At 43.5% G+C, this 26,667-nt stretch overlaps 1 protein-coding gene across 2 annotated transcripts in view; it reads right to left on the bottom strand.

Moving 5' to 3' along the window:
• LOC128687492 (collagen alpha-1(XV) chain-like) overlaps positions 1 to 3,101 on the bottom strand; it is a 121,052-nt gene extending 117,951 nt beyond the window's left edge. For both annotated transcript variants that reach the window (XM_070083897.1, XM_070083898.1), the window contains exon 1: positions 2,717 to 3,101. In XM_070083897.1, coding sequence (XP_069939998.1) covers positions 2,717 to 2,884 — 168 coding nt within the window. In that variant the 5' untranslated portion in view covers positions 2,885 to 3,101. The remainder of the gene's footprint in view (positions 1 to 2,716) is intronic.
• Positions 3,102 to 26,667: the final 23,566 nt, after the last annotated feature.

The raw sequence follows: 26,667 nt of genomic DNA, 5'->3' as shown, positions 1-26,667 counted from the left end.
AAGGCCCACACTGCGTGGCTTTTCTTGGGTTATCCTGACTTACTAAGCCAATCCACGGAGGATATTATTGGGCAAGCCAGCTGGCCACCTAATTACTGTTTACAGATAACAAGTTAGAGTGATCAGTTGACTGGTGTGGGCACTGTGGGTGTAGACCCACCCACACTCACCATATAACAGTGTGGGAATAAGATAACCCACCCACAATACAAGTGTGGGAGTGAAATAACCCACCCACAATACAATAGTGTAGGAGTAAGATAACACCCACAGTGCAACAGTGTGGAAGTAAGATAACCCACCCACACCCCACAATACAACAGTGTGGGAGTAAGATAACCCACCCATACCCCACAATACAACAATGTGAGAGTAAGATAACCCGCCCACGCCCCACAATACAACAGTGTGGGAGTAAGATAACCCACCCACACCCCACAATACAACAGTGGGAGTAAGATAACCCACCCACACCCCACAATACAACAGTGTGGGAGTAAGATAACCCACCCACACTCCACAGTACAACAGTTTGGGAGTAAGATAACCCACCTACACCCCCACAATACAACCGTGGGAGTAAGATAACCCACCCACACCCCACAATACAACACTGTGGGAGTAAGATAACCCACCCACACCCCACAATACAACAGTGTGGGAGTAAGATAACCCACCCACACCCCACAATACAACAGTGTGGGAGTAAGATAACCCACCCACACCCCACAATACAACAGTGTTGGAGTAAGATAACCCACCCACACCCCACAATACAACAGTGTGGAAGTAAGATAACCCACCCACACCCCACAATACAACAGTGTGGAAGTAAGATAACCCACCCACACCCCACAATACAACAGTGTGGGAGTAAGATAACCCACCCACACCCCACAATACAACCGTGGGAGTAAGATAACCCACCCACACCCCACAATACAACAGTGTGGGAATAAGATAACCCACCCACACCCCACAATACATGTGTGGGAGTAAGATAACCCACCCACACCCCACAATACAACAGTTTGGGAGTAAGATAACCCACCCACACCCCACAATACAACCGTGGGAGTAAGATATCCCACCCACACCCCACTATACAACAGTGTGGGAGTAAGATAACCCACCCACACCCCACTATACAACAGTGTGGGAGTAAGATAACCCACCCACACCCCACAATACAACAGTGTGGGAGTAAGATAACCCACCCACACCCCACAATACAACAGTGTGGAAGTAAGATAACCCACCCACACCCCACAATACAACAGTGTGGGAGTAAGATAACCCACCCACACCCCACTATACAACAGTGTAGGAGTAAGATAACCCACCCACACCCCACTATACAACAGTGTGGGAGTAAGATAACCCACCCACACCCCACAATACAACAGTGTGGGAGTAAGATAACCCACCCACACCCCACAATACAACAGTGTGGAAGTAAGATAACCCACCCACACCCCACAATACAACAGTGTGGGAGTAAGATAACCCACCCACACCCCACTATACAACAGTGTAGGAGTAAGATAACCCACCCACACCCCACTATACAACAGTGTGGGAGTAAGATAACCCACCCACACCCCACAATACAACAGTGTGGGAGTAAGATAACCCACCCACACCCCACAATACAACAGTGTGGGAGTAAGATAACCCACCCACACCCCACAATACAACAGTGTGGAAGTAAGATAACCCACCCACACCCCACAATACAACAGTGTGGGAGTAAGATAACCCACCCACACCCCACAATACAACAGTGTGGGAGTAAGATAACCCACCCACACCCCACAATACAACAGTGTGGAAGTAAGATAACCTACCCACACCCCACAATACAACAGTGTGGAAGTAAGATAACCCACCCACACCCCACAATACAACAGTGTGGGAGTAAGATAACCCACCCACACCCCACAATACAACAGTGTGGAAGTAAGATAACCCACTCACACCCCACAATACAACCGTGGGAGTAAGATAACTCACCCACACCCCACAATACAACCGTGGGAGTAAGATAACCCACCCACTCCCACAATAAAGATAATCTTTATCGCACAAACCTGTGTTCAATATCACCAACTTATATTTTTCTTACTTTTCTTATTTTCTTCTCCACAGTTCATGCTGGTGCAACATTGTAATATACTTTTTTAAAAACAATTGCAAAGCAAATTGTGATATTGTGACTGATAATGAGCTTGATTTGAGTTGTAAACACACAATACCCTGGATGTAACAATTCACAACTAACCCACAATACCGTGGCTGAAGCAATTCTCAACTCTAAGATTATGACGACGTTTCGGTCCAGGCTGAACCATTATTAAGTCAATATTGCGTGAAAAGGAAATTCCCTTCAAAAAGGTGCCTTAGTGCTGGTGATGGGCTCTTGATTCAAAGAACTGAAACTAACCTTCCCTATGTGGATTAGATCTGATTCCCTTCCATTCCCCAGGTGCTGTATAACCCCTATGTGTTTAGCGCTTCCCAGTGAATATGAAAGTAATATTTTTATGGAATTACCGACAAAATGTTAGGTAAAAAGACACAAGTGCTTTGTCAAGCCGTTACGGCTTGACAAAGATCATACAGAGCGAAACGTTGCCACAATAAAATGTTATTAGTTGCACTCGTGTCCTTTATCTAAAATATAAAAGTAGTAATGTAGAGTTAAGATTTGACTTACCCTCTGCTTGAAGCCTGGGGCTGACTGGTCCATGTCGTGCTCCATATCTACATGGTTGTCATACCAGCCCACGGCTGAGCCCACAGCTAGCACCGTCACTACAGCCAGCACCAGGAACAGCACAATCCCTGCTCCGATCTTTCCAGTCCTGGAAACTTCTGCTGCCATGGTTAATGGCTCCTCGTCTAGCTTTCCCTTGCACTTTTATACACTCACTTCTTCACCATGGTGGAGCATCGGCCACGATATTGTGTTTCTGATATGCACTTGTTTACTCTGGAAGACTTATTGAGGCACTGAAATGTGTTGGGAAAGTTCGTCTCGAGCGCTGTTAGGCGTCAGTTCCAGGTCCGGCTGGAACCTGGAAGCATCTGAAGAGTCCAGGATGGTTGAGGTCCCCAGCTGCCTTCCAAGAACTCACGGCCACCGCTGATTGGTCGATGCCTGGAAGTTTCGACCTCACTCTCGCCGCTGGTTGGTGGACGCGGGGAAGCCTCTGCCAATGAGAGGCTGAATGAGGTGCAGCACCGTCTTGGCGGTTTGTGTGTTTTTTTTTTTTTCAGGAGGCTCAGTGGCGCCACGGGGGCGAGTCATGCTCTCTTAATTTTCCTCATTGCTTGAAAGGAGTCACTAAGTGGACAGTTTCCATTTTATGTCTGAGCAACATAATTTGACCTACTTCCAGTCTCTCTGTGTCCGGTTGACAGACACTTGCCATCTATTTCAATCAGTACGAAAATTATTTAATCGCTAATAGACGATTGCCTCTACAATATATTTTTTATTGATTAATCAACGTCTTAACACCTGTCACAGGTGAAGAAAAATGTTACTCTCAACTTCACGAAATGTTTCACAGGTTTCACTCCCTTTCCTCCCTCCTTTCATGTCTTATCACTTTCCTCTGCCTCTTATAATGTCTCTGTGTGAGAGGAAACTGAGCGAAACGTTGTGAGTAATAAAGGTATCTACTGTATCAAAGGTACTATATTTCCCTCCTCCAGAACCACATCACCACCCATCCTTCAGAGTACTGGCACTGTACTTCCCACCTCCAGAACCTCAACATCACCATCCTTCAGAGTGCAGGATGGTGATGTTGAACTGAAGCTGCCATATATGTAGGGACATGCTTGTTAGGTTGCATATGTGTCTTACCTAACAATCTGTCGGTATTTTATACCATTTTAATGTTCAGAGACATGCTTAAATAAATAACAGAAAGACACAATACCGTGACTGGAACGATACACAAATAACCCGCACATAAAAGAGAGAAGCTTACGACGACGTTTCGGTCGTCGTAAGCTTCTCTCTTTTATGTGCGGGTTATTTGTGTATAGAGACATGTGTATAGAGACATGTTCATCAGCTCTCAAACGGGAATGTAAAGAAATAATCTCCTTTTAACATTGCATTTCTGTCTGCATGTATTTATTTCCTTAATGTATTTATTTCTCAATGTATTAATCTCTAAATCTGTGTCTTATTTTCAACAAAATTTGTTGATAAAGATTAACCCATTCTCTTACTTGCTTTTTCCTTTTGTTTTGCAATTCGTGAGGAAAGTATTCCATATACACGGCTTTCATTATATAAATTTTACATTGTAAAAGCCTTTCATATGCCAATTTTCTCTCCCTCATAAACACACAACAATGGAGGAGCACTGCAGCAGGCCTACTGACCTGTACAAGGCAGGTCCTTATCAAAACCACTCGTGTATTGTTCAACTTTTTCCCAAAGCTACGGAAGAATTTGCTTCCTTACCCCAGACACCAGTCAAACCCAGCCCCTCCATCTTATATATTTGTCCAATCTCTTTTTAAAAGGTATCTTAGCCTCCATTACCCTCCTCGGAAGATTGTTCCATGCATCCACAGCTGTTTGAAAACAAGTACTTACCTCTATCCTTTCTAAATCTAAATTTATCTTACTTAAATCCGTTATTTAGAAGAACAAAAAGGGCACAATACCGTGACTGTTGATAAATGGTTCAGAGAACCGAAAAGTTGATAAATTAGACACATTTGCAATATTTAAGTATCTTTATTGAGGAAACGTTTCGCCACACAGTGGCTTCATCGACTCCAGGCTGAGGAACTGATTACCTCGAATTCCTGATTTTTACCATTCTTCTTCGTATAGGACTGATGAAGACACTGTGTGGTGAAATGTTTCCTCAATAAAGATACCCAAGTGTTGCAAATGTCTAATTTATCAATACCGTGACTGTACCTATACACAAATAACCGGTACATAGGAGAGAGAAGCTTACGACGACGTTTGAGTCCGACTTGACCATTGACAAAGTTACACTCCTTTCTCCTATGTGCGGGTTATTTGTATATCCATTGTTTCTTTTAGCCTCGTCGTCCCATTATTCATTCATATTTGCACCTGCGTTTTCTTTCCTACCAACACAAACCTTTGCTACACTAGCACTGCAGTCTTCAGACCTCTTCCTTGGTACCTGCTCCTTCTGTACTTTCCTTGACTGACAGTTTTTCATACCTCTCACTACCTGTCTCATTAACTTCCAACTACTAACATCACTCGTCTTGTACTCCTGCTGTAGCCACCACTGGAACATTGTTCACTCATGGAGACCTGAGTCATCACTCACCATCAAAAACTAGTTAAATAATAATGAACTAATATTAGTCGTTTCTCTGAAAGACATGCACGTCCGCAGGTCTTCACATCAGTCTTATGTCCACCAATATATACTATGCTGCAGTTAGAATGATAACAAATTCTCACTACAGGCAGCACACTCCACCAATATTCAATACACTAAACCTACTCACCATACAAAACATCCATACTTATTACTGCACCTATTACATACATAGAACACTTAACTCTGACATTAACCCTCCCCTCAAACATCTCCTTGCCAACCTCAACAGAACACATGACCATAACACAAGGCACAGATCACTCTTTGATGTTCCTCGTGTCCATCTCACACTATGCAAAAACTCAATGCACATAAAAGGCCCTAAAATCTGGAATTCATTACCTGTAAATATAAAAGAAACACTACCTGTTTATAAATTCAAGTCTCTTCTCAAAGATCACTTACTCACCCAAAACCAAATAAATACTGAATAACTGAACCTTATAAATTGTATATCTTAAATGTTTCTCACAATTATATCACATAAATGTTGAACCTAAAACCGAATCTAACTTTATTATTTTTTAAATACGCTACCTAACAGAATACTTCATATGACTGAATGTACAACAATGCATGCAACCATATGACCTGTCTTTGTAATACTCACTTGTGATTTATAGTAATCTGTTTTCATTAATGTTTTATCACTGATTTCATCATTGCTTAGTTAATCTTAAGTTAATTTTAAGCCAGCCCGTAATGCTATGCATAGTATAAGTGGCTTTGGCATGCTGCTCATATCTGTATTTTTTTGTACCTCTGTATGTGTGCTCAAATTGGAAATAAATAAATAAATAAATAAATAAATAAATAAATAAATAAATAAATGCCTAGCAAACTACCAAGCCTATTTATAAACTTAATAAAACGTCCTGTTTATCGTTTATCTATCACTTTAAACTGAAATTTCTGGTACAGTTGTGTTTTATTGGAAAAGTCAGCTGAATCATACTAATTTTTTTCAAGTACCTTATATGCATGTTTTAGTTAAAAGTTGAAGTCTGTCAGAAAATACTTGAAATTGCAGTGAATCGTCGAACTATGCAATACTACAGTGGCTAACGCGACGGTCTGGAGTTTTGCGACTCTCTGATCGCGGGTTCTAACCCCGCCCGTGGTATGGTTTGTTTGCAATCGTGTCATTACGATTCCGTGAGTCACGTTTACAGTGTTTTCGTACGTGTTATGTACTCTACAAAAGGGACTTCATCCCATATGCTTCTCGTCATTATACTTTCGTAGCTACAGCTCATAATTGCAGAGAATCATAAAATGCATTTCATTGATGGTAAGATACTGCCGGGAGGCAGTTACCGTCAGATAATGGAATCACTTATAATTAACAATGTTTCCAATTTCAATACAATAACAGAGAAGGTCGAGCCTATCTTCAATGTTTCTACTTAAACTGAACGAACACTTTCACTCAGTACTAGGACACCCATCTTAACATCACTCAGCACTAGGACACCCATCTTAACATCACTCAGTACTAGGACACCCATCTTAACATCACTCAGTACTAGGACACCCATCTTAACATCACTCAGTACTAGGACACCCATCTTAACATCATACATACATCCATACATGCACAGGAAAGTAAAGATAAGCGAATATTGAATGAAAATAGAAGTTTGCAAGTTGTACCTGACATTCTACATGTTCAAGAGACAGAGAACACCAGGACTCCTGCCAGAGTGCAGATCGCTAAGTCTTCAGTTTCAGTCATGTGACAAGATGGTAGCACCTTCATGGTAAGGTTGATAATCTTAATATATAAAACATAAAAGCCTCCCATCCACCCACCACCCCAACCAATCACCCTCTTCCATTCACAACACATCCACCACCCTCACTAATCACCCTCCCCCATTAACAGCACATCCAGCACCCCCACTAATCCCTCTCCCAGTGTTCCAGTTCGACCCCATCTCTCGCCATGACTGTTCATCACTGTTAGTGCAAATATCGCGTTGAGAGACGAACAATTGGCCTCAGTCCATCTTGGGCGGAAGGAGGGAGCCACGGAAGCCGTCTGGGGCTCGCAAAGGAAATTTGGCGTGAAATGAGAGTCCAATCCTAGACCATTGATTGTAGCATCAGAGTCAGGACCGTGGACCCTGGCCCAGCCTCGAGCTCTGCTCCCTGGGAGGGAGGGAAGGGAAGGAGACATTGTGAGATAAACACTGGGAAAGCCTCTCTGTTTAACTTCCTCTGTCAATTTTTATCCCTTAACACGTTATAAATAAACTTTCTGGGGTTATCCTGGTTAATTTACTGGTCATGGACCGGGCCGTGGGGGCGCTGACTCCTGGAACATCCTCCTGGTATATAAGGGAGAAAGATAGGGAGACATTGTGAGATAAACACTGAGAAAGCCTCGCTCGTTAACTTCTGCCAATTTTTATCCTTCAACACGTTATAAATAAACCTTTTCTGGGGAGTTATCCCAGTTAATTCACACACGTTACTAATGCAATAAGTTCACAGTAAACAACTGATATCACATGAAAAATAACCACTGTAACAAAAATATATTAAATTTCCTTGATAATGTGAGAAATCACGAAATCTATTGGAAGTTCACTATTATTGTTCACAGTGGTTATTTTTGTGCATGTTACTAGGTATGGTAATTGAACTTAAACTTACGAAACTTACGTTCAGTATTTATTTTTTCGTCTCTCTTTATTACAAATTTGATAAAACAATAAAAAATTCTTTATTTTTTAGTTCTCTTCATTTATTCAACACTATGAGAACCCTTGCATAGTTCTAACACAGGCTAGATCTTCCAGTAAGACTGGAGTCTTCTAACACAGGCTAGATCTTCCAGTAAGACTGGAGTCTTCTAACACAGGCTAGGTCTTCCAGTAAGACTGGAGTCTTCTAACACAGGCTAGGTCTTCCAGTAAGACTGGAGTCTTCTAACACAGGCTAGGTCTTCCAGTAAGACTGGAGTCTTCTAACACAGGCTAGATCTTCCAGTAAGACTGGAGTCTTCTAACACAGGCTAGGTCTTCCAGTAAGACTGGAGTCTTCTAACACAGGCTAGATCTTCCAGTAAGACTGGAGTCTTCTAACACAGGCTAGGTCTTCCAGTAAGACTGGAGTCTTCTAACACAGGCTAGGTCTTCCAGTAAGACTGGAGTCTTCTAACACAGGCTAGGTCTTCCAGTAAGACTGGAGTCTTCTAACACAGGCTAGATCTTCCAGTAAGACTGGAGTCTTCTAACACAGGCTCAGGGCCGGATTTATAAGGGGGCAAAGGAAAAAAACTGCCCCGGGCCCCCCTGCCAGAGGTGCCCCTAAAAGAAGGACTGCAACCACAACTGAGTAACTAGGTGAGTACATACACATACACACAAGAGTACACACACACACACACACACACACACACACACATGAGGACCAGGCAGGACTTCAAAGAGACCTGGACAGACTGGACACCTGGTCCAGCAAATGGCTTCTCGAATTTAATCCTGCCAAATGCAAAGTCATGAAGATAGGGGAAGGGCACAGAAGACCACAGACAGAGTATAGGCTAGGTGGCCAAAGACTGCAAACCTCACTCAAGGAGAAAAATCTTGGGGTGAGTATAACACCGAGCATGTCTCCGGAAGCACACATCAATCAGATAACTGCTGCAGCATATGGGCGCCTGGCAAACCTGAGAACAGCATTCCGATACCTTAGTAAGGAATCATTCAAGACACTGTACACCGTGTATGTCAGGCCCATACTGGAGTATGCAGCACCTGTTTGGAACCCGCACTTGATAAAGCACGTCAAGAAACTAGAGAAAGTACAAAGGTTTGCAACAAGGTTAGTTCCAGAGCTAAGGGGAATGTCCTATGAAGAAAGATTAAGGGAAATCGGCCTGACGACACTGGAGGACAGGAGGGTCAGGGGAGACATGATAACGACATATAAAATAATGCGTGGAATAGACAAGGTGGACAAGGACAGGATGTTCCAGGGAGGGGACACAGAAACAAGAGGGCACAATTGGAAGTTGAAGACACAAATGAGTCAGAGAGATAGTAGGAAGTATTTCTTCAGTCATAGAGTTGTAAGGCAGTGGAATAGCCTAGAAAATGACGTAGTGGAGGCAGGAACCATACACAGTTTTAAGACGAGGTTTGATAAAGCTCATGGAGCGGGGAGAGAGAGGGCCTAGTAGCAACCGGTGAAGAGGCGGGGCCAGGAGCTAGGACTCGACCCCTGCAACCACAAATAGGTGAGTACAAATAGGTGAGTACACACACACACACACACACACACACACACACACACACAACACACACACACACACACAACACACACACACACACAACACACACACACACAACACACACACAGACACACACACACACACACACACACACACACACACACACACACACACACACACACACACACACACACACACACACACACACACACACACACACACACACACACACACACACACACACACACAACACACACACACACACACACACACACACACACACACACACACACACACACACACACACACACACACACACACACACACACACACACACACACACACACACACACAAAAAAACACACACACACACACACACACACACACACACACACACACACACACACACACACACACACACACACACACACACACACACACACACACACACACACACACACACACACACACACACACACACACACACACACACACACACACACACACACACACACACACACACACACACACACACAAGTATTAATATTTCACAATGTTTAAGGTAAAACAGCTTCACAAAATTGAACAAGTGACTTTACAATGAATTTGAAGGAACTTAACACTGTAGTAAACCAGGTCTCCAACACTACCGCCAACACTATCACCAACACTACCACCAACACTACCACCAACACTACCACCAACACTACCACCAACATTGTGGTGTTGGTGGTAACACCAACATTACACTTCCACTAACATTGTGGTGTATGACATGGTCTTGGATGCACTGGAAGAAAATCAGAATGCAGATGTAATATACACAGACTTTGCAAAAGCATTTGACAAATGCGATCATGGCGTAATAGCCCATAAAATACGTGCTAAAGGAATAACTGGAAAAGTGGGGAGATGGATCTTCAACTTCCTAACAAATCGAACACAAAGAGTAGTGGTCAACAGAGTTAAATCGGAGGCTGCCATAGTGAAGAGCTCTGTTCCACAAGGCACAGTACTCGCCCCCATCTTATTCCTTATCCTCATATCAGACATAGACAGAGATATACATCACAGCACCATATCATCCTTTGCGGATGATACTAGGATCTGCATGAGGCTGTCATCTGCTGAGGACGCGGTTAACCTCCAAGATATAAACAAAGTTTTCCAGTGGGCAACGGTAAACAATATGATGTTCAATGAGGACAAATTCCAACTACTCCGTTATGGAAAACTGGAGGAGATAATAACTAGAACAGAGTATACTACAGACTCTGGCCATACAATAGAGCGGAAAAATAATGTAAAGGACCTGGGAGTAGTAATGTCTGAGGATCTCACTTTCAAGGATCACAAGTGCCACGATCGCACGTGCAAAGAAAATGATAGGATGGATAATGGGAACGTTCCAAACGAGAGATGCTAAGCCAATGATGATCTTTTTCAAATCACTTGTTCTCTCTAGGCTGGAATACTGCTGTACATTAACATCTCCATTCAAAGCAGGTGAAATCGCAGATCTTGAGAGTGTACAGTTCAATTCAATTCAATTCAATTCAAAGTTTATTCTCTATAAGGGATTACAATGCTGAGTTTACAGAAATTTGGTTATTGTTTGGTTTACATGTAGTAAAATTGTGATTACAGGGTGTACCACTAGAACGCTTAGCATGGCTAGGCATTTCGGGCATACTTAGTTTTATTCTTAATTGTAAAATATTACAAATTATGAGGTAAGTTGGTATTATGGCTAAGTGACTAAATACTAGTTTGTGAGTTTAGCAATGTGAATGCTTTTGTTTTGGCACAGTATATAGTTTCAGTATTGGAGTATCACAGGATTCATTATTTTAAGACTGAGATTAATATTTCTGTTTATGGTCAAATGAGTGAGCGAGTGTAAGTGTGAACCACCAGGTGGTATTCGTGTAGTTAGTTGACGGGGTGTATCAGGGAGATAAGATGTTTTCTAATGGTAGTTTTGAAGGTGATGAATGTGTCTGCAGTTCTAGAGTTCTCAGGTAGGGTATTCCAGATTTTAGGGCCTTTGACATACATTGAATTTTTGTAAAGGTTTAGTCGGACACGGGGAATGTCGTAGAGATGTTTGTTTCTGGTGTTATGCCTGTGGGTTCTGTCACAACTATCAAGAAAGCGTTTTAGGTCAAGGTTGATATTAGAGTTTAAGGCCCTGTAGATATAGACTGCACAGTAGTAAGTGTGGATGTACTGAACTGGGAGTAAGTTTAGATCTTTGAAGAGTGGGGGGGTGTGCTGCCAGGGATGGGATTTAGTGATTATTCTTACTGCAGCTTTTTGTTGGGTTATTATTGGCTTTAGGTGTGTTGCTGCAGTTGATCCCCAAGCACAAATAGCATAGGTGAGGTATGGATAAATAAGTGAGTGGTATAGTGTGAGAAGGGCATTTTGCGGCACGTAGTATCGTATCTTGGAGAGGATCCCAACCGTTTTGGATACTTTTTTGGCTATATGCTGGATATGGGTGCTGAAATTCAGGTTGTTGTCAAGGTATAAGCCTAGGAATTTTCCCCCATTATTTCTGGTAATTAGAGTGTTGTCAATCTTAATGTTAATTTGTGCATCTCCTGCTCTGCTACCAAACATAATATAGAGATCCTTTACTGCACGTATAAGTTCTGTCAAGCACCTTAACTACTGGGAACGCTTGGAAGCACTTGACTTGTGCTCGTTGGAACGCAGGAGGGAGAGATATATCATAATCTACACTTGAAAAATCTTGGAAGGAATGGTCCCAAATCTGCACACAGAAATCACTCCCTACGAAAGTAAAAGACTGGGTAGGCAATGCAAAATGCCCCCAATAAAAAGTAGGGGCGCCATTGGTACACTAAGGGAAAACACCATAAGTGTCCGTGGCCCAAAACTGTTCAACAGCCAATAAACCCCTGGCTGCCTTCAAGAGAGAGCTGGACAGATACCTAAAGTCAGTGCCGGATCAGCCGGGCTGTGGCTCGTACGTTGGACTGCGTGCGGCCAGCAGTAACAGCCTAGTTGATCAGGCCCTGATCCATAAAACTTGTCCCCCAGGATGCCAACCACACCAGCCCCCTAACACCCAGGTACCTACTTGCTTGCTAGCTGAACGGGATAACAGGTAACACGCACAATATTTCTACCCTTGCCGGGGATCGAACCACGGACATTGTGTGTGAGGCCTACCAGGCCAAGTAATTTAGTAACAAAGTGGCCAAGTAACCTAGTAGCAAGGTGGCCAGTAATAGTGGCCAGGTAACTACAAAAATGGCCATGCAACCTAGTAACCAAGTGGCCAAGTAACCTAGTAACAAAGTGGCCAAGTAACCTAGTAACCAAGTGGCCAAGTAACCTAGTAACAAAATGGCCAAGTATCCTAGTAACAAAGTGGCCAAGTAACCTAGTAACAAAGTGGCCAAGTAACCTAGTAACAAAGTGGTCAAGTAACCTAGTAACAAAGTGGCCAAGTAACCTAGTAACAAAGTGGCCAAGTAACCTAGTAACAAAGTGGCCAAGTAACCTAGTAACAAAGTGGCCAAGTAACCTAGTAACAAAGTGGCCAAGTAACCTAGTAACAAAGTGGCCAAGTAACCTAGTAACAAAGTGGCCAAGTAACCTAGTAACAAAGTGGCCAACTAACCTAGTAACAAAGTGGCCAACTAACCTAGTAACAAAGTGGCCAACTAACCTAGTAACAAAGTGGCCAACTAACCTATCAAAGCCGAGGGACTGATTACCTATCAAGGCTGAGGAGGGACTGATTACATCCTATCAAGGCTGAGGGACTAATTACCTCTTATCAAGGCATAGGGACTGATTACCTCCTATCAAAGCCGAGGGACTGATTACCTCCTATCAATGATGAGGGACTGATTATCTATCAAGGCTGAGGGACTAATTACCTCCCACCACCACCACGCGCTGAGACACACTGACGCCCCAGTAAACCCCAGACGCCGCCTAAAACCCCTCCTCCTCAGTATCAAAATCCCCCTCCCCATCCCATCATCCTACTCCCCCGCCTAGCCCCACCCATCCTCCTTTTCCTTCTTCCCCTCCTCCTTCTCCTCCACCTCCTCCTTTTCCCCCTTCCATCACTCCCCTCCCCCACCCATCCCATTTCCCCATAACCCCACCCGTTACCATATGCTGGAGTTATATGCTGTAGAGGGTTTACCTGGAGAGGGTTTCGGGGGCCAACGCCCCCGCGACTCGGTCTGAGACCAGGCCTCATGGTGGATCAGCGTCTGATCAACCACGCTGTTACTGCTGGCCGCACGCAAACTGACATACGAAACACAGCCCGGTTGGTCAGGTACTGACTTCAGGTGCCTGTCCAGCTTCTTCTTGAAGACAGCCAGGTGACTTGAAGACAGCCAGGTGTCTTGTAGATAGCTAGGGGTCTTGAAGACAGCCAGGGGTCTTCAAGACAGCAAGGTGTCTTGAAGACAGCGTGTCTTCAAGACAGCCAGGTGTCTTGAAGACAGCCAGGTGCCTTGAAGACAGCCAGGTGCCTTGAAGACAGCCAGGTGCCTTGAAGACAGCCAGGGGTCTTGAAGACAGCCAGGTGTCTTGAAGACAGCCAGGGGTCTTGAAGACAGCCAGATGTCTTGAAGACAGCTAGGGGTCTTGAAGACAGCCAGGTGTCTTGAAGACAGTCAAGTGCCTTGAAGACAGCCAGGGGTCTTGAAAACAGCCAAGTGCCTTGAAGACAGCCAGGTGTCTTGAAGACAGCCAGGTGTCTTGAAGACAGCCAGGGGTCTTGAAGACAGCCAGGTGTCTTGAAGACAGCCAGGGGTCTTGAAGACAACCAGGGGTCTTGAAGACAGCCAGGTGTCTTGAAGACAGCCAGGTGTCTTGAAGACAGCCAGGGGTCTTGAAGACAGCTAGGGGTCTTGAAGACAGCCAGGTGTCTTGAAATCAGCCAGGGGTCTTGAAGACAGCCAGGTGTCTTGAAGACAGCCAGGTGTCTTGAAGACAGCCAGGGGTCTTGAAGACAGCCATGTGTCTTGAAGACAGCCAGGTGTCTTGAAGACAGCCAGGTGTCTTGAAGACAGCCAGGTGTCTTGAAGACAACCAGGGGTCTTGAAGACAACCAGGTGTCTTGAACACAACCAGGTGTCTTGAACACAACCAGGTGTCTTGAAGACAACCAGGGGTCTTGAAGACAGCCAGGGGTCTTGAAGACAACCAGGGGTCTTGAAGACAGCCAGGTGTCTTGAAGACAGCCAGGGGTCTTGAAGACAGCCAGGGGTCTTGAAGACAACCAGGGGTCTTGAAGACAACCAGGTGTCTTGAAGACAGCCAGGTGTCTTGAAGACAGCCAGGGGTCTTGAAGACAGCCAGGTGTCTTGAAGACAGCCAGGTGTCTTGAAGACAGCCAGGTGTCTTGAAGACAGCCAGGTGTCTTGAAGACAGCCAGGTGTCTTGAAGACAGCCAGGGGTCTTGAAGACAGCCAGGTGTCTTGAAGACAGCCAGGTGTCTTGAAGACAGCCAGGTGTCTTGAAGACAGCCAGGTGTCTTGAAGACAGCCAGGTGTCTTGAAGACAACCAGGGGTCTTGAAGACAACCAGGTGTCTTGAAGACAACCAGGTGTCTTGAAGACAACCAGGTGTCTTGAAGACAACCAGGGGTCTTGAAGACAGCCAGGGGTCTTGAAGACAACCAGGGGTCTTGAAGACAGCCAGGTGTCTTGAAGACAGCCAGGGGTCTTGAAGACAGCTAGGGGTCTTGAAGACAACCAGGGGTCTTGAAGACAACCAGGTGTCTTCAAGACAACCAGGGGTCTTGAAGACAACCAGGGGTCTTGAAGACAACCAGGTGTCTTGAAGACAACCAGGGGTCTTGAAGACAACCAGGTGTCTTGAAGACAACCAGGGGTCTTGAAGACAACCAGGTGTCTTGAAGACAACGAGGTGTCTTGAAGACAACCAGGGGTCTTGAAGACAACCAGGGTCTTGAAGACAAACAGGGGTCTTGAAGACAACCAGGGGTCTTGAAGACAACCAGGGGTCTTGAAGACAACCAGGGGTCTTGAAGACAACCAGGGGTCTTGAAGACAGCCAGGTGTCTTCAAGACAACCAGGGGTCTTGAAGACAACCAGGGGTCTTGAAGACAACCAGGTGTCTTGAAGACAACCAGGGGTCTTGAAGACAACCAGGTGTCTTGAAGACAACCAGGGGTCTTGAAGACAACCAGGGGTCTTGAAGACAACCAGGGGTCTTGAAGACAACCAGGGGTCTTGAAGACAACCAGGGGTCTTGAAGACAACCAGGGGTCTTGAAGACAACCAAGTGTCTTGAAGACAACCAGGGGTCTTGAAGACAACCAGGTGTCTTGAAGACAACCAGGTGTCTTGAAGACAACCAGGGGTCTTGAAGACAACCAGGGGTCTTTAAGACAACCAGGGGTCTTGAAGACAAAAAAGGGGTCTTGAAGACAACCAGGGGTCTTGTAGACAACCAGGTGTCTTGAAGACAACCAGGTGGCTTGAAGACAACCAGGGGTCTTGAAGACAACCAGGTGTCTTGAAGACAACCAGGTGTCTTGAAGACAACCAGGTGTCTTGAAGACAACCAGGGGTCTTGAAGACAACCAGGGGTCTTGAAGACAACCAGGGGTCTTGAAGACAACCAGGGGTCTTGAAGACAACCAGGGGTCTTGAAGACAACCAGGGGTCTTGAAGACAACCAGGTGTCTTGAAGACAACCAGGGGTCTTGAAGACAACCAGGGGTCTTGAAGACAACCAGGTGTCTTGAAGACAACCAGGGGTCTTGAAGACAACCAGGTGTCATGAAGACAACCAGGGGTCTTGAAGACAACCAGGTGTCTTGAAGACAACCAGGGGTCTTGAAGACAACCAGGGGTCTTGAAGACAATCAGGGGTCTTGAAGACAACCAAGTGTCTTGAAGACAACCAGGTGTCTTGAAGACAACTAGGTGTCTTGAAGACAACCAGGGGTCTTGAAGACAACCAGGGGTCTTGAAGACAACCAGGGGTCTTGAAGACAACCAGGGGTCTTGAAGACAAAAAAGGGGTCTTGAAGACAACCAGGTGTCTTGAAGACAACCAGGGGTCTTGAAGACAACCAGGGGTCTTGAAGACAACCAGGGGTCTTGAAGACAACCAGGGGTCTTGAAGACAAAAAAGGGGTCTTGAAGACAACCAGGTGTCTTGAAGACAACCAGGGGTCTTGAAGACAACCAAGGGTCTTGAAGACAACCAGGTGGCTTGAAGACAACCAGGGGTCTTGAAGACAACCAGGGGTCTTGAAGACAACCAGGTGTCTTGAAGACAATCAGGTGTCTTGAAGACAACCAGGGGTCTTGAAGACAACCAGGGGTCTTGAAGACAACCAGGGGTCTTGAAGACAACCAGGGGTCTTGAAGACAACCAGGGGTCTTGAAGACAACCAGGTGTCTTGAAGACAACCAGGTGTCTTGAAGACAACCAGGTGTCTTGAAGACAACCAGGGGTCTTGAAGACAACCAGGTGGCTTGAAGACAACCAGGGGTCTTGAAGACAACCAGGTGTCTTGAAGACAACCAGGTGTCTTGAAGACAACCAGGTGTCTTGAAGACAACCAGGTGTCTTGAAGACAACCAGGGGTCTTGAAGACAACCAGGTATCTTGAAGACAACCAGGGGTCTTGAAGACAACCAGGTGTCTTGAAGACAACCAGGTGTCTTGAAGACAACCAGGTGTCTTGAAGACAACCAGGTGTCTTGAAGACAACCAGGTGTCTTGAAGACAACCAGGTGTCTTGAAGACAACCAGGGGTCTTGAAGACAACCAGGGGTCTTGAAGACAACCAGGGGTCTTGAAGACAACCAGGTGTCTTGAAGACAACCAGGTGTCTTGAAGACAACCAGGTGTCTTGAAGACGACCAGGTGTCTTGAAGACAACCAGGGGTCTTGAAGACAACCAGGTGTCTTGAAGACAACCAGGGATCTTGAAGACAACCAGGGGTCTTGAAGACAACCAGGGGTCTTGAAGACAACCAGGTGTCTTGAAGACAACCAGGGGTCTTGAAGACAACCAGGGGTCTTGAAGACAACCAGGGGTCTTGAAGTCAACCAGGTGTCTTGAAGACAACCAGGTGTCTTGAAGACAACCAGGTGTCTTGAAGACAACCAGGGGTCTTGAAGACAACCAGGGGTCTTGAAGACAACCAGGTGTCTTGAAGACAACCAGGGGTCTTGAAGACAACCAGGGGTCTTGAAGACAACCAGGTGTCTTGAAGACAACCAGGGGTCTTGAAGACAACCAGGTGTCTTGAAGACAACCAGGGGTCTTGAAGACAACCAGGGGTCTTGAAGACAACCAGGTGTCTTGAAGACAACCAGGGGTCTTGAAGACAACCAGGGGTCTTGAAGACAACCAGGTGTCTTGAAGACAACCAGGTGTCTTGAAGACAACCAGGTGTCTTGAAGACAACCAGGGGTCTTGAAGACAACCAGGTGTCTTGAAGACAACCAGGGGTCTTGAAGACAACCAGGTGTCTTGAAGACAACCAGGTGGCTTGAAGACAACCAGGTGTCTTGAAGACAACCAGGGGTCTTGAAGACAACCAGGGGTCTTGAAGACAACCAGGTGTCTTGAAGACAACCAGGGGTCTTGAAGACAACCAGGTGTCTTGAAGACAACCAGGGGTCTTGAAGACAACCAGGTGTCTTGAAGACAACCAGGGGTCTTGAAGACAACCAGGGGTCTTGAAGACAACCAGGTGTCTTGAAGACAACCAGGTGTCTTGAAGACAACCAGGTGTCTTGAAGACAACCAGGGGTCTTGAAGACAACCAGGGGTCTTGAAGACAACCAGGTGTCTTGAAGACAACCAGGGGTCTTGAAGACAACCAGGTGTCTTGAAGACAACCAGGTGTCTTGAAGACAACCAGGTGTCTTGAAGACAACCAAGGGTCTTGAAGACAACCAAGTGTCTTGAAGACAACCAGGGATTTTGAAGACAACAAGGGGTATTGAAGACAACCAGGTGTCTTGAAGACAACCAGGTGTCTTGAAGACAACCAGGTGTCTTGAAGACAACCAGGTGTCTTGAAGACAACCAGGTGTCTTGAAGACAACCAGGTGTCTTGAAGACAACCAGGTGTCTTGAAGACAACCAGGTGTCTTGAAGACAACCAGGTGTCTTGAAGACAACCAGGGGTCTTGAAGACAACCAGGGGTCTTGAAGACAACCAGGTGTCTTGAAGACAACCAGGGGTCTTGAAGACAACCAGGGGTCTTGAAGACAACCAGGTGTCTTGAAGACAACCAGGTGTCTTGAAGACAACCAGGTGTCTTGAAGACAACCAGGGGTCTTGAAGACAACCAGGTGTCTTGAAGACAACCAGGGGTCTTGAAGACAACCAGGTGTCTTGAAGACAACCAGGTGGCTTGAAGACAACCAGGTGTCTTGAAGACAACCAGGGGTCTTGAAGACAACCAGGGGTCTTGAAGACAACCAGGTGTCTTGAAGACAACCAGGGGTCTTGAAGACAACCAGGTGTCTTGAAGACAACCAGGGGTCTTGAAGACAACCAGGTGTCTTGAAGACAACCAGGGGTCTTGAAGACAACCAGGGGTCTTGAAGACAACCAGGTGTCTTGAAGACAACCAGGTGTCTTGAAGACAACCAGGTGTCTTGAAGACAACCAGGGGTCTTGAAGACAACCAGGGGTCTTGAAGACAACCAGGTGTCTTGAAGACAACCAGGGGTCTTGAAGACAACCAGGGGTCTTGAAGACAACCAGGTGTCTTGAAGACAACCAGGTGTCTTGAAGACAACCAGGGGTCTTGAAGACAACCAGGTGTCTTGAAGACAACCAGGGATCTTGAAGACAACCAGGGGTCTTGAAGACAACCAGGTGTCTTGAAGACAACCAGGTGTCTTGAAGACAACCAGGTGTCTTGAAGACAACCAGGTGTCTTGAAGACAACCAGGTGTCTTGAAGACAACCAGGTGTCTTGAAGACAACCAGGTGTCTTGAAGACAACCAGGTGTCTTGAAGACAACCAGGTGTCTTGAAGACAACCAGGTGTCTTGAAGACAACCAGGTGTCTTGAAGACAACCAGGTGTCTTGAAGACAACCACAAAACTTCCATCCCATTAAAGTATCATATTCAGTGAGCGCTAAACCCGAAAGAGGCATACTGTGCTTATGGAAGATAAATAAAAACGAGATTAAAATTTATAGGTCACACTGGGACTTATTTCTTTAATCCGATAATAATAATGATACTACAACTATTATTACTACTATTAATAATAATAATGGTAATAATAATAATAATAATAATAATAATAATAATAATAAACGCGAAAAATGTTAAATTTCAAGAATAGGTTAATTTTGAAGGTTACTTGAGTTTGAAGCCTATCAGCTACACGAAGGATCGCAGGAAAGGGAGGATAGATACACTTTCTTGGATCAAGAGCCTCTCACTATATATGAAGGCATCAAGACGACACAGGAATGTCTGGTATGTAATTTATTGTTTGTGGGTGACAGTGGGAGGAATTGTAGTGGTGCTAGTAGTTTTGGTTGTGTTAGTAGTTACGGTTGTTAGTAGTTGTGGTTGTGTTAGCTGTGGTGGTGGTAGTAGTTGTGGTTGTGTTATAGTTGTGGTTGTGTTAGTAGTTGTGGTGGTTAGTTGTGCTTGTGTTAGTTGTGGTGGTGTTAGTACTTGTGGTGGTGGTGTTAGTAGTTGTGGTGTTAGTTGTGGTTGTGTTAGTTACGGTTGTTAGTAGTTGTGGTTGTGTTAGTTGTGGTTGTTAGTTGTGGATGGTGTTAGTAGTTGTGGTGGTGGTAGTAGTTGTGGTTGTGTTATAGTTGTGGTTGTGTTAGTTGTGGTGGTTAGTTGTGGTTGTGTTAGCTGTGGTTGTTAGTACTTGTGGTTGTATTAGTTGTGATGTTAGTAGTTGTGGTTGTGTTAGTTGTGGTGGTTAGTAGTTGTGGTGGTATTAGTAGTTGTGGTCGAGTTATAGTTGTTGTGGTGTTAGTAGTTGTGGTGGTGTTAGTAGTTGTGGTGTTAGTAGTTGTGGTTGTGTTAGTTGTGGATGGTGTTAGTTGTGGTGGTATTGGTAGTTGTGGTTGTTAGTAACTGTGGTTGTGTTAGTAGTTGTGGTGGTGTTAGTAGTTGTGGTTGTGTTAGTTGTGGTGTTAGTAGTTGTAGTAGCAGCATGGTGGTGCTGGTAGTTGTGGAGCTGGTGTTAGCCTAGCGGTATGTTATTAGTTGTGGTAGTATAGCAGGATGTTAGTTGTGCTGGTAGTGTAGTGGTAAATGTAGTGTAGTGATCGTGGTAGTTGCGTTGTAGGGATGGTGTTAGTTGTGAAGTAGAGAGTGGTAGTTATGTAGGGATGGTGGTAGTTGTGTAGGGATGGCGGTAGTTGTTGTGTAGGGATGATGGTAGTTGTGGTGTAGGGATGGTGGTAGTTGTGAAGTAGAGAGTGGTAGTTATGTAGGGATGGTGGTAGTTGTGAAGTAGAGTGGTAGTTATGTAGGGATGGTGGTAGTTGTGAAGTAGAGTGGTAGTTATGTAGGGATGGTGGTAGTTGTGTAGGGATGGCGGTAGTTGTTGTGTAGGGATGATGGTAGTTGTGGTGTAGGGATGGTGGTAGTTGTGAAGTAGAGAGTGGTAGTTATGTAGGGATGGTGGTAGTTGTGAAGTAGAGTGGTAGTTATGTAGGGATGGTGGTAGTTGTGAAGTAGAGTGGTAGTTATGTAGGGATGGTGGTAGTTGTGTAGGGATGGCGGTAGTTGTTGTGTAGGGATGATGGTAGTTGTGGTGTAGGGATGGTGGTAGTTGTGAAGTAGAGAGTGGTAGTTATGTAGGGATGGTGGTAGTTGTGTAGGGATGGCGGTAGTTGTTGTGTAGGGATGATGGTAGTTGTGGTGTAGGGATGGTGGTAGTTGCGTTGTAGGGATGGTGGTAGTTGTGTAGGGATGATGGTAGTTGTGGTGTAGGGATGGTGGTAGTTGTTGTGGTGTAGGGATGGTGGTAGTTGTGGTGTAGGATGGTGGTAGTCATGGTGTAGGGATGGTGGTGGTTGTGGTGTACGGATGGTGGTAGTTGTGGTGTAGGGATGATGGTAGTTGTGGTGTAGGGACGGTGGTAGTTGTTGTGGTGTAGGGATGGTGGTAGTTGTTGTGGTGTAGGGATGATGGTAGTTGGTGAGGTGTAGGATGGTGGTAGTTATGGTGTAGGGATGGTGGCGGTTGTGTAGGGATGGTGGTAGTTGTGGTGTAGGGATGGTGGTAGTTGTGGTGTAGGGATGGTGGTAGTTGTGGTGTATGGATGGTGGTAGTTGTGGTGTAGGGATGGTGGTAGTTGTGTAGGGATAGTTGTAGTTGTGTAGGTGTGGAAAATACTGTATATATTTTCCAGAAATACAGTAGTTATATGTAAATACATGGCCATACTGTATTTAATAAAAATTATGTTATCGAAAACGAGAAGCTGTGCCTGTACAGAAGACACTTGCCATTGTTGTTTGAATTGAACAGAACGTTAGTGTAAAAATGGGAAGAATTTCGTGCTCTAGAGGTTAAAATTGGGCTGACACCTCTCTAATAGGAGCCGAAATTGTTGGATGTGCAGTCCTGCTTAACTTGAGATATCAGGCGACTGGACAAGACAGCTCCAGGAACCTCAGATAAGTCATGTCTATATTTATGTTTATAGTTCTGGCCAGTATTATTATCATAAATGTAGACAGTGAGGTTTTCTGGGTATAATACACCTTAATCTCCAGTCAAATTGGTGAGTGACATTAAGATATATTCTCCTTCTGTTATGTATATGTGTATACCTGGAGTTTACCTGGAGAGACTTCCGGGGGTCAACGCCCCCGCGGCCTGGTCTGTGACCAGGCCTCCTGGTGGATCAGAGCCTGATCAACCAGGCTGTTACTGCTGGCTGCACGCAAACCAATGTACGAGCCACAGCCCGGCTGGTCAGGAACCGACTTTAGGTGCTTGTCCAGTGCCAGCTTGAAGACTGCCAGGGGTCTGTATGCTGGGAGGCAGTTGTATATATATAATCATTTATTATTTTTAATATACAGTCCACAAATATATATATTTACCAGAATTCCTGGTGATGTATCTTTTATTTATAATTAATAGGTCCAGAGCAACTTGTGGATATGACAGTGGTAGGTATCGAAGGGGGACATTTTTTTGCGACCTAGGTGTCCCTAATTCCTACTTGTCTAACTGATAAATAATAATTATCTTTGTTCATTTACTGTTATGTACATAATGATACATACAGATAAATGCAATTTTCCACATTTAATTTGCCCGTTGGTCCTTCTTGAACCGGAGATAATTAGTGAAGTCATTAATTAGTTAATTACTTAATAATTATATGTGAAATGACAGAAGGAGGTGGATGTTAAGTTCACAAATTTACTTAATGTGTAGTGGATTATAATTATTACAATATTAATTTGATAAGACAATTCTGGCCAAGATTTATATCAGTGTATGTGTAATTGATAAGCCAAGTGTAGCTAATTATATTAATGTGTATAATATTAATTTTCCTATGCCAAATTCTGGCAAGGATTTATTAATTTGCATAATATTAATTTTGATAAGCCAATTCTGGCCAAGATTTATATCAGTGTATGTGTAATTGCTAAGCTCAAGTAGCTAGCATCATGGCTGAAAATGAGGAAATTAATGTAGAAGACAAACATATGGAATATAGAGTAAAGAAAGCATCACTACAAGCTAGAAAAGTTCATGTAACCAAGGCATATAATAAATGTTTGGAATTAATGAATCAAGAAACTGTAAATACTGATGATTTAAAATTGTATTTAGATGCTTTAGGTAATAGATATGATTCATACAAATTATATTACAACAAATGTGAAGGAGATTTGTTAGTAAACTGTGTAGATGAGATTGAAGTAGATCTTATGATTAATCAGTATTATGAATTAGAGGAAAAGATTCTTTCTTGTAAAAGTCAGGCCTTGAATAAATTAAAATGTGTAAACCAGGCAGTTAATCAGTCTGCTCCAACAAATAATATGTCTTTGCCAAAACTCCCAGAACTATGTTTACCGGTATTTAATCCTGGTGAAAACTGGGAGGAATTTTGGTCAGTTTTTAAAGCAGCTGTGCATGACAGGAGTGACCTAGCCTGTGTAACTAAATTGTTTTACCTCAAAGGACAGGTAAGAGGAGATGCTCACATACTCATACAAGCCTTTCCCAATGTAGATGACTCTTACAAGGAAGCAGTTGAATTGTTGAAGGTCACTTATGGTAATATAGAACAAAGTAGGTTGGATCTAGTGAATATCATTATTAATTTAAAATCTCCAGATCACACTTACAAAGGTTTACAGCAGTTTAGAGTTAAACTGCAGAGCACTCTCAAAACTTTAAGTAATAAATATGATCTGAAGGAATCAGACTGGTTATTGAGTGCCATGGTACAGAATAAATTAAGCTGTAAAACACTTGAATGGCTCTCGAACAAATATCACAAAGGTTATTTTGGTCTGGAGGAAATAAGACTAGGTCTACAAGAATTAATTGTGCAGCTGCAGACCAGCCAACTAACTCATTTTAAAGATGCAATACATAATAACTCTGAGGTATCTGCCAAGTTTCACAAAGGGAAAAATTATCCCAATGGTAATAATCAAAATTCATTTCCTAAAAAGAGTTGCATAGGTGCATATCAATTAGAAGGAATCAGAAATAATGATTCTCTACAAGGTAAGAAGAATAAATACCCTCCTAAGAGTAGCCCAGTTAATAAGAAACCAGTCAAAGAAAAGAGAGATTGTCTTTTCTGCAAGGGTACTCATTTTTCTAAGAATTGCAATGCATACAATTCATGGAATGATGAAGTTGAAAGATTGGAAGAACTTGATAGATGTATCAGGTGTTTGGGTAATCACAATGTAAAGGATTGTTATGCCAAATTAAACTTCTGTTATCAATGTCACAAAGGAAGACACCATATAGTCATGTGTAAGGTTCTATATGATAATGTTGATAATAATGATAATATTGACAATCCTGACACAACAGTGGCTAATGTAAAAATTGCTGCTAATGTTAATAATGATGGTTTTGCTGAAGTAGCCTTACCTGTGTTACAGGTAAAAATTGATGATAAAAGGCATAAATAAAAAAAAGTAAATGCATTATTGGACCAGGGATCCCAGCGTACTTTCATAAAACGTAAATGTCTTGATGGTATGAAAGTACAGATGGGAGATCCCACAACTTTAAAATTATCTGGTTTTCTCTCAGATAAAAGAGATCAACTGTATGACACTGTTTATGTAACTGTCAGGTTGGGCAATGAGAAAAAACGTGTTAATGCAGTAATTGTAGATAGACTTCCAGAGAAAATATCTACAGTAGGGCTTAGTAAAGCTACAGAAAGACTTTCACATATGTAAATTTAGCACCTTCTGGGGTAAGTGATGATTCTGTAGGCCCAATAAATATTTTGATAGGTAGTGACTATTATGCCTCCTTTGTAAAGGGTATGGTAAAGAAATGTGGTGTCACCCTTTTGAAGACTGCAGGAGGCCATGCAATATATGGTAGGATTCCTCGTAATAATAATTCATGACTAGAGGAAACTACAAATACCATAACTGTGTGTCTTACTCATGAAATCGTACCCCAGTATAATTCTTCCATAGAGGATGGTGTTGAGCCAGTGCATAAATTGTGGGAATTAGACAGCATTGGAATAAATGTAAATGAAGAAAGTCCATATGATTCTTTTACTCAGGATCAATACCTGAGAGATGTAAAATTTGAATCTGGACAATACTGGGTACGACTTCCGTGGAGACTGAACCATCCAGAATTGCCCACTAATTACAGAATGGCATATGGACAATTAAAGGCTCAGCTCCTCGAACTGAGTAAGACACCAGAATTGTTAACTGCCTATAATGATATAATTGCTGAACAATTAATTAATAAATTTATAGAACAGGTACCTCCTGAGCAAGCCAAAATTTATGGTCACTATTTGCCACATCACGGAGTGAAGAAGGATTCTAAGACCACTCCTTTGAGGATTGTGTTTAATTGTAGTGCCAGGAGTAACAAAAATGTACCTAGTTTAAATGACTGATGACAGGTCCATCGTTGACGGAAAAATTAGGAGATATCTTATTGAATTTCAGAGTGAAGCATTATGCCTTTACGGCTGACATAAGTAAAACTTTCCTAAGAGTGGGTTTACAAGAGGCTGACCGGGATTGTACCCACTTCTTATGGCCTGAGAATCCTAGTGACCCACTTAGCCCTCTGAAAACCTTTCTCTTTAGGAGCGTATTATTTGGTGCTACATCCAGTCCGTTCCTACTTCAAGCGATGATAAATGCACACCTTAAACGTATGGGAAGTCTATTGAGTAAAGTAATGAGCAAACAATTTTATGTGGACAATTTCCTGGGTGTGACATCAACTGAAGAGGAACTGTTAGTGACTTATGGAGAGGCTAATTAAATAACGCAAAGTGCGAATATGCCTCTGAGGGAATGGAATAGTAATTCGTCCAAATTAAAGGACAAAATAAGTAAAGATTGCCCTGGAGATGAAGTGCCAAAATGTAGTAATGTATTGGGATTAACTTGGGATACTGAGAGAGATTTGTTAATGTTAAAACCTAATAATTACAGTATGCCCTATAAATTACCTAAGAGAGTTTTGCTTGCTGAAGTTTCCAAATGTTTTGATCCACTAGGTTTAGTGTCACCCCTTACTATAAGAGGGAAATTATTAATACAGGAAGCATGGAAACTTAAATGTGCTTGGGATGAAATTCTACCTGAAGAATTCATTAACAGGTGGGATGAATTAATTGGTGATTATGAAAAAATTCCAATGTTGGAGTTCCCATGCCAGGTGGCCAATCCAAATGAGAAAAATGTACTCCACATTTTTTGTGATGCTTCAAAATTGGCATATGGAGCAGTTGCTTACCTTCAATGTAATAGTGTTATTTCTC

Source organism: Cherax quadricarinatus, chromosome 11, assembly GCF_038502225.1.
Source record: "Cherax quadricarinatus isolate ZL_2023a chromosome 11, ASM3850222v1, whole genome shotgun sequence".
Lineage (NCBI taxonomy): Eukaryota > Metazoa > Arthropoda > Malacostraca > Decapoda > Parastacidae > Cherax > Cherax quadricarinatus.
Note: the sequence above shows the minus strand (reverse complement) of the source record. Positions and strands in the feature narration are given on the sequence as shown.